The following is a 9,528-nucleotide window of genomic DNA, read 5'->3' on the forward strand; positions in this document are numbered from 1 at the left end:
ATGTATTTAAAAACACAGTTATAAATAGCTTCTTTAAAATCTTTGTCTGCTAATTCCAATATATGGGTCCTACCAGAGTTGGTCTTCATTGATTGCCTTTTCTGTTGAGCACAGGTAATATTCCAGTTTCTTCATACATCTAATAGTTTTGCATTGCGTCTTAGACAATACGAATGACTCGTCTTAGAGATAGGATTCTGTTATATTCATTGAAGAGTACAGATTATATTTTTTTGCTGTTGTTTGTTTTGTTGTTGATGTTAAGTGCCATTGAGTTAGTTCTGATTCATCGCGACCCTGTATAGGGTTTCAGCCGGTAGACATGGACCACCAACCCTGTGGTGAGTATCCCAGTGCTTATCCTATATCGCACCACACCAGGACTCCCTTGTTTGTTTTAGTAGCCAGTTAACTCCGCTGACCTCAAATGCCAAACTCCAGATGCTCTGTACTTTCAGCCTAAGCGTGACTGTTTGGAGTTAGCCTCCTATATACATGTAATTCAGGGCCAGAGGCTTGGACAGAGATTTTACAAAGTCATTCTTTCTCTTTGACTCTTCAATTTTGGAATTCCTTTCTTAACATTCTAGCTGCTGGATCCACTCTGAACTTATTCTATGGTTCTAAAAAGGCTTTCTGTTTGCATAATTTATTGTTGTTGTTTCGTGCCATCGAATCGGTTCCAACTCATAACAACCCAGATAGGGTTTCCAAGGAGCAGCTGGTGAGTTTGAACTGCCGACTTTGCAGTTTAAACGGACCTTGTGGTCCAGTGCTTACCCTACAGTGCCACACCAGGACTCTGTAATTTAGCCACCCAGAATATTGTTGACTTGGGTCTACCCTCAAGCAAAACTTGTCCAGGACAATTCCCTTTTCCACATGTTCATGTCTTCCAGTCACTGCCTGATGTTGTCCTCTCTCTAGCACCTTCAGGTAGTTATTTTTAATACTTTCCTCAGATTTTATAGTTGTTACTGGGAGGATTAGTTCAATAGAAGGTTCCCAGGCATTCCCTTATCCCCATTCTCTAGACCTGAACTGTGAAATTCAATTCCCTCAGTTTGGTGCTTTTATTAGAATTAGCTACCTGTGGTACTGGTGAAAAGTGGAGACACAGCTGTGAATCCTCTTGTCGCTTGTTTGTCCCTTCTCTGGGCCTCATCAAGCCCCGTCCTGGAGCTGAACTTGCCCCAAGGTGTGGCTCTGTGGGGAGCATGGAGGCTAGGCTTGCTGTCCTTCACCAGGGGGCTGGGTGAGTGAGCAATTGCTTATTAAAATAGGCTGCATTCCCAGAACATGAATTATTTTGTTAAATTATTGAGTTGGCTTTCAACTTTCCTGATGACCTGGAGTGTGCTTGCTGACAGCTACACCATCAGTCTGCTTCAATGTGGAAGGCTTGTTTCAACTCAGCAGCCTTCTCAGAGCAGCCCGAACTCCTGGCCCCCACCTTCTCCTGCTTTCCACTCCGGCGCTGGATCCAAGCAAGGATGGGCAAGCCAGAGGCAGCGACATCTGTCTCCTGAGCAGCTTTCACATGCTGAGGCCACCTCTCTGCTGGGAGGATGTGGGGGTATCTTGCCTAGTGGAGGGGATGGAGTGGGTGACCTCTGCGTAACTGCAAGTCATTCTTTAGCTAAGAGGCTGACACCATCCCGAAATTGCCAGGAGCTGCCTTCCTGTGCTGGAGAAGTAACTTCACTTAGAGGCCAGCTTACCTTCCATTATGGGCTTTTGACAAAGTAGAACGACCTTAGCTTACGACATTCCCAAATACCACAGATTTCCCCGGAGTCACATGCTGTCATTTGTCATAAAGTGAGGGCTCTAAGGACAGGGGAGGTAGGCCCAGCCTGTGCTGCAGGTCTTCCTTCCCAGGCTGGCCTGATCTCCAAGGACCAGACCCTGTTGGTTTGCCTCACTCCCAACAAGGGACACATAGAGCAGGCTACCCTCGTGTGCTGATGGGGAAGCGAGACAAGCTCTGGCTCCAAAGCCCAAGGACTTGGATAGAGTCTTGGTTATACTCCATGACCTTGGTCAGGTTACTCCCTCTCTCTGGTCTCTAGCAGTAGGCTACTGCACCATTCTTTCACTCTGATTCTACACGTAGGGAAGAGGCTTTACCTACACATACCCTATTTTGACTCTGCCCCTGAAGACTGGGTCCTGGTGTTCTTTTGCTTCCAGCATTCTCCCCTTCTGTGGGAATGGGCACAGAGCAGTAGAACAAACCTGCTGTGGTTGGCCACCACTGAGTCTAGTATGACTCGCTCAGGACAGAGTAGAACTGCCCTATGGGGTTTCCTAGGCTGTAATCGCAGATGGCCAGGTCTCTTCAGAGCTATTGGTGGGTTCAAATCGCCCAGCTGAGTGCTTAACCATTGTGTCACCAGGGCTCCTTCACTTAAGTCTGTTGTTAAGTGCTGTTGAGTCGGTTCCGACTCATAGTAACCCTGTAATGGGGTTTCCAAGGAGCGGCTGGTGAGTTGGAACCCCCGACCTTGTGATTCAAATGACCTGGTTCTAGTTCTCATCCTGCAGTGCCACACCAGGACTCCCACTTAAGCCTAGTAACTTTATAACTAGAATGACCTGCATTTTTGGAACCTGGCTCTGACACTTACTAGAGGTGTGACCTCAAGCAAGTCATTACTTTTCTGTTTTCTCATCTGTCAAACAAAGGAAGGCAACCAACATAAAATCAAAGCAAATGTAAAAACAAAACTAGAATAAGAACTCCAAGGGGAAACAAAACAAAACAGACAAAAAGTCAATGAAAGGGGTATACCAGTAGTACCTGCCTCAGCAGCTTGGTGGGAGGATGAACTGAGATGTTTGTCCGTAATGTCTTTGGCCCAGAGTGAATTCTCAACATCCAAGTCAATTTGGGACCAGACATATCTCGGACTCCCACTGCAGAGGGCCTTGTGCTCTCTGGGCCTCAGTCTCTTCCTCTGTGGAGTGAGGGGTTGGGTCAGGTCAATTCCAGGGGTGGCATCCAAGACTGTTCTCTAAGAAGGGATTTTTGGCACAATGCACTCTCTGGAATGGAATCATTTTCAGACTCTGCTTCCATTCTCTAGGTGGGCAGACCATTGCCCAGGGGCCAGGTGCAGTCTGGCTTGGTTGGGTACGAGGAGTGGGCACAGAATCCTCCCACGTCCCAACTCCTGTCCCAGGTCACCCAGTGAGTTCTTCCAGCTTAGAACCTGAGGTTTTGAGGAATCAAAGAAGCGTTCCACAGGGTTACCCCAGAGAGACTCGTCTACAACCCTTATGGGTCCTATCATGAAGCTGAGGTGGGAGTAGGAGGGGGTGCTTCTAACTAGGTCTCTGAAGAGATTTGGGGAAAGTCAGCGGGTCTAGCAAAAGCTGTGTTGGTAACACATTCTGCATTCCAATGGCTGAGATTCTGCCATTGATTTTTCTTTATTGTATTCCTTCAGATTTGAAGTCGCCATGCATTTTAAAGTAATTATTGAATGACGTCCTCCATATAGCGTAACACAAATATCATTCTAACGGGGCTGATTGATTTTCAATACTTTCAAGTGCCTTTCTCCCTTGTGCCGTAGGATCAGTTATAAGACGGCCTATCGGCGAGGCCTGCGCACCATGTACCGGCGGAGGTCCCAGTGCTGCCCTGGCTACTATGAGAACGGAGACTTCTGCATCCGTAAGTAGGGGCAGTCACTGTCCTGGCCTCAGTGGGGCAGACAGAGGAGGGAGGGAGGGTGAGAGGGGATGGTAAAGAGAACTGGTTTCCACGGCCCCTGAATAAGACGCCCCAGCTGACCCAAGCATTCCAGAGGTTCCTGCCTGTTGTCAGTCATCAGAGGGGTCTGGTGCAAACACATTGGCATAAGTCTGCCCATAAGCTCAACCTCCTTACAGGGTCAATGGAAACAGCCCAGTCTTGACCTTGATGTGGGATGGGGGTAGGGGGAGCAGTGGACACTTTTGGAGTGGATGCTCTGAGGAGCGAGAGGGAGGAATACTGAGAGCCTGTCACCAGACTGTGCCACGGTAGGTGCTCAAGAAGACTTTATTGAATGGAGAGGGGCAGGAATGGATAAAAGGATGGATGGATGAGGGGGGAGGGAGGAAAGCAAGGCAGGAAGGTAGATAGGTAGGAAGGGTTGTTGTTAGGTATCAAGACCATAGCACCTACGAGGAAAATGTAAGACAGATCATAAGGGACAGGCTCCAGGAGGTGGGGGGCTTCCAAAAAGGACTTAGAACCCTTCAGAGAGGGTGTGTGCATGGAAGATGGATGTAGCCTGTTTGCTTGCAACAGCTGGGAAAAGAAAGCTTTCTATTTAAGACCCCAGTCACACTACTCACCGAAGTAGGATTTAGATCATTGTCTTTGTGGATTATGTTATGTCAGTTGACCCCCAAGACTATGATTCTGACCCTCCAGACCCAGCGACTCATTCCCTCAAGATGTTTGGTTATGGCTAAGACGTTTTCAAAATTTGCCCCTTGTATGCTATACAGTGTTGCTATGGGTCAGAACCAACTCCACAGCTCTTAACAGCAACAGTATGCTGTATTATATTTGTGGTTAAATTTGCAGTCTAGGTAAATACATGCACAGAAATATCCTCTGTCAAACCTATATATGTCTGCTTCCCACACCTATTCAGCTTTGCATGTCTTTGTGTCTACTTTGGACAAAGTGGGAGAAAATTGTGAAAAAAAAATCAAAACCATAAAAATACACACTAAGCTTAAGATAAAGACTTGTGACTATGGCCCTTAGTGATCCTTCGGGCCTGGAACTCAACTCATCCCTGTGGCTCCATTCTCAGCCAAACAATAGAGAGATTTACAAGGTGAACATTAATGCAACAGAGGTACCCTCTCGGCTCCTGACTTCAACAGTCAACTGTCCTAGATCAAAGGGCAGCATTTGCCTAAGGACAAAGTTCAGAAGGCAGGAGGGGTTAGGAAAGAAGGAGGAATGGAAGTGGAAGACACAGGAAGGAAGTAGGACAAGTGGTGTGGAATTGTGGAAATTACAGTCAATGACATGAAATAAAATGTGTATGAATTGTTGAATGGAAAACTGATCAGTCAGCCAATTCACAATAAAACAAACAAATCCCACAGCCTTTATGTCCCCCAGAAAGCTGAGGGCTGAGTTGCTGATAGCTACACCCTCGGAAACCCTGTACAGGGTCGCTATGGGTCGGAACCGACTCAACGGCACTTAACAACAACAACAACACAGACTCCCTAGGTCAGGACAATATGGTACCCTACAGATACCCCGGAGCAGGAACCTGCAGATCTGGGTTCTGGTCCTCCTTCCCAGTTACTTCATTCTTTGGGAGAATGCTTATAGGGTTGGATTCTAAAGGACGTTTCTGACAAATACTCATGAGAAATGTTTCTTGCTCCAGGATAGTGTTAGAGAAGCTGAGAGCATGCAATTTAATGACTGAGAGGAGAACCCACCCCAACCTTCTGCTTCTTTATTTGGAGAATGTTTTTCCTAGTTAGTATTCTCCTTGCCATTCAGGTGGGTAGAGTGAGCTAGCACCAGAGAGAGAATTTGGATAGAGTGGGCGTGTTGATGTTGGGAACGAAATGACAATTTTCCCCGACTGTTGTTACATTTCTCCTAATGCCAGAGAAACTCGATCCTAATTGCATTACAGGAATGAATGAAAAATGCACCCGCAAACGGGTTCAATACCTTTGATTTTATAGCAAAAATACAAAGAAACTCACCCAAAATCAAACTCAAAAGGCTGTTTCTCAGGGGTCCGCCAGAGGACCCGGCTGGGGCGAGGCCTTGGATGGTGCCTCAGGTGGGACGGGGTGAATAAGGAGGCCAGGTATAGATCAGGAGCAAGGCTTTGCTGCTTCTGCCCTGTCCATCCATAGTGGAGCAAGAACTAGGTTGCAGGTGGAACACAGGCTCAAAGAGCCAGAGCAGAACAGATACAAGTACCCCTTCTGAGCTCAGGGCACAGTGATGGGCTCAGGGAAATTACAAAGGGAGTTTGGATGTCAGCACAGGGCTCCAGGAATGGATGAACGCATCCCCTTTCTAATTTCCAGTAGTGGACATTGGTAAGCCTCTTGGAAAATAAAGAGCACAGCAGAAGTGCCTGGGTCCTGATTGTACAGGTTCGGTCTTGCTGACAGGGTAGGGCAGTTTATAACCTTTCAGCCTACTCCTTATGTAACCGCCAGGGCCTGAGGGGAAGCCACTTGCAGGACTGAAGATGTTTCCTAGGAGAGGACAAGAGAGTTTGAGCAGTGAGAGGCGTTGGTAGGGATGACACAGAAGGGAAGAATCATGCAGGCCTGGGTTTAAATCTCGGTGCTGCCATTCTACCTTTCTTGTTTTCAGAGAACACACACCAGGCCAGAGACTGTTCTAATCACTGTGCATACATGAGCTCCACACAACTGCCTTGTGATGTTGTTGTTGTTGTCAGTCCTGACTCATGACAATCTCACGAACAACTCTCTGGCTGGTCCTGTGGCAGATTGGACCATTGTATCCACAGGGTTTTCATTGACTGATTTTCAGAAGTAGATCACCAGGTCTTCTTTCTAGATGAGCTATGTCTGGAAGCTCTTCTGTGTGGTGGTGCTGGCTGTTAGGTGCTGTCGAGTTGGTTCCGACAGATAGTCACCTTATACACAACAGAACAGTCCTGCACCATCCTCACAATTGTTGTCCAGCACGAGCCCATTGCTGCTGCCACTTTGCCATTGCATGTCATTGGGGAGCTTCCTCTTTTTTGCTGGCTCGGTTTGAACCACAAGGTTGGTGGTTCAAGTTCACCAGCTGCTCCTTGGAAATCTTGTAGAGGCTCGCTATGGGTCGAAACGGACTCAACAACACTTAACAACAACAAACAACAACTCCACTTTACCAAGCATGATGTTCTTCTCCAGAGACTGGTCCCTCCTGATAACATACGTCAAGTATGAGACAAACCTCACCATTCTGGATTCTAAGGAGCTTTCTGACTGTACTTTTTCCATGGCACTTTTAATATTCTTCTCCAATACCACAGCTCAAAAGCATCAATTCTTCTATGGTCTTCCTTAATCATTGCCCAACTTTCACATACATATGAAGCTCTTGAAAATACCATGGCTTGGGTCAGGTGCACCTTAGTTCTCAACTTGACATTTTGCTCTTGTGGTAGGTACCATTATGTGGTTGTTGTTGTTATTAAGTGCTGTCAAGTCAATTCCGACCCATAGCGACCCTGTATAGGGTTTCTGAGAAGCAGCTGGTGAGCTTGAACTGCCGACCTTGCAGTTCAAATGGCTTTGCAGTCTGGCGCATTAACCCACAGTGCCACACCTGGAGTCCACCATTATGTGGTTGTTGTTGTTAAGTGCCATCGTTATGTAACCCATTTCACAGATGGAGAAACTGAGTTACAGAGTGATCAAGTAACTTGCCCAAGATCACGTGACTAGAAAGTAGCAGAACTTGGATTTGAACCCAGGCTGTCCGTACTCTTAATTACTTGGACGGTGGCTTCTTTCTTCTTGAGCCTAGATAGGACTTCAACTCTCTGAGTCTCACCTTCCTTTCATGTAAATGAGAATAATAATACCTATACCGCCAGGCATAATAAAAGGGCTTAATAAAAGTTAGCTCCCTCATCTATGGCATTATTAACATTTTTCCAGTATAGACTTATACTTTAATTTCTCTCAATGGTATACAGACCCTTTCTCTGGGAAAATACATATTACATTTACACACGCTTATTGACGTAAAGACCAGGTTGTTATATAAAAATTGGCAATCAATTGAACTGTAAGATGACCACTTCAGATCACAGACTGGAACATGACGACATCACTATACCAAGGAGCTCTGGTAGCGTAGTGGTTATGAGTTGGTCTGTTAACCTCATGGTCAGTAGTTTGAAACTACCAGCCGTTCCATGGGAGAAAGATGAGACTTTTTGCTCCCATAAAGATTTACAGCCTCGGAAACCCTATGCAGGGTCGCTATGAGTCAGAACTGACTCCATGGCACATAACAACAACAACCACATCGTTATATCACTGACAAACTACTGAGAATCATGGCACAAGCTTACACATAACATTAATGATCACAGCCAGTATCAGTCTCTCTTTAAACCTCCGAGTTTGTTACTTATAGATGTTTATCATTAACATGTAAAATGTGAAATGTTAGAAAAGTAGATAGTTGATAACTGAGGAGTAGGTACAAGTCTTCACATACACACAACACTTGCACACAATGTTAGTGGCTCATGGACCCCTTGAGGTCCCTAGGTGACCCTTGGACCTATGGTAAATCATCTGTGCTATATGCTCATGTTTATTCATTCAGTATAGATTTGCTGCCTTCTTGGGTGGCACAGATGGTTAACATACTATCTGAGCAGTTACTATCTGAAAGGTCCTCCACTCATCTATTGGTTTGTCATACTGTAGTGGGTTACATGTTGCTGTGGTTCTGGAAGCTATGCCATGGGTATTTTACATACCAGCAGGGTCACCCATGATGGACAGGTTTCAGCTGAGCTTCCAGACAAAGACCAGGAAGAAGGAGAGATGGACTACTTCTGAATACTTAGTCACTGAAAACCTTATGAATAGCAGTGGAACACTGTCAGCACCAGAATACTGAATATTGAAACATGATGAAGAGCATCAGAATACTGTCAGATATAGTGCGAGAAGATGACAGAAGATGAGCCGCTCAGGTTGGGAGGCACTCAAAATGAGACTGGGAAGAGCTACCTTCTCAAAGTAGAGTTGACTGTGATGACGTGAATGGAGTAAAGCCTTCAGGACCTTCATTTGCTGATGGGACACAACTGAAAATAGAGAAGCAGATGTAAACATTCATTAATAATCAGAACATGGATGTATGACGTTATGAATCTAGGAAAATTGGAAATTGTAAAAAATAAAATGGAGCACACAAAAATTTATATCGTAAGTATTAATAATCTGAAATGGAATAGAATCGGTCATTTTGAATGTGACAATCACCTGGTTTACTGTGTTGGGAATGACAAATTGAAGAGGAATGACATTGCATTCTTCATCAAAAAGAATATATCAAGATCTGTCTTGAACTACAATACTGTCTGTGATAGGATAATATCCGTATGCTTACAAGGAAGACCAGTTAATACCACTATTATTCAAAATTACGCACCAACTACTAAAGCCCGTGAGGATGAAATTGAAGAATTCTACCAACTTCTTTGTGGAGTTCTGGTGTGGCGCTGTGGGTTAGTGTACTGGATTGCAAGGTCAGTTTGAACCGCAAGGTTGGCGGTTCAAGTTCACCAGTCGCTTCTCAGACACCTTTTCCAGGGTCGCTATTCATGAACACTTAATTGTGCTCACAAGGAATCTGTACATGGATTAAGAGGCAGTTGTTTGAATAGAACATGGGAACACTGAATGGTTTAAAATTAAGAAAAGTGTGCAACAGGGTTATAGTCTTTCACCATACTTATTCAACCTGTGTGCTGAGCAAATAAT

General features: G+C 45.4%; 1 protein-coding gene across 1 annotated transcript in view; it reads left to right on the forward strand.

Annotated features, from left to right (window-relative positions):
• The window catches only part of MEGF11 (multiple EGF-like-domains 11), a 331,130-nt gene that overhangs the window by 7,283 nt on the left and 314,319 nt on the right, over positions 1–9,528 (forward strand). The window contains exon 3 of the mRNA XM_006831516.1: positions 3,582–3,682. Within this exon, the coding sequence (XP_006831579.1) occupies positions 3,582–3,682 (101 nt within the window). The remainder of the gene's footprint in view (positions 1–3,581; positions 3,683–9,528) is intronic.

The sequence above is a fragment of the Chrysochloris asiatica genome, unplaced genomic scaffold (genome assembly GCF_000296735.1).
Source record: "Chrysochloris asiatica unplaced genomic scaffold, ChrAsi1.0 scaffold00004, whole genome shotgun sequence".
NCBI lineage: Eukaryota > Metazoa > Chordata > Mammalia > Afrosoricida > Chrysochloridae > Chrysochloris > Chrysochloris asiatica.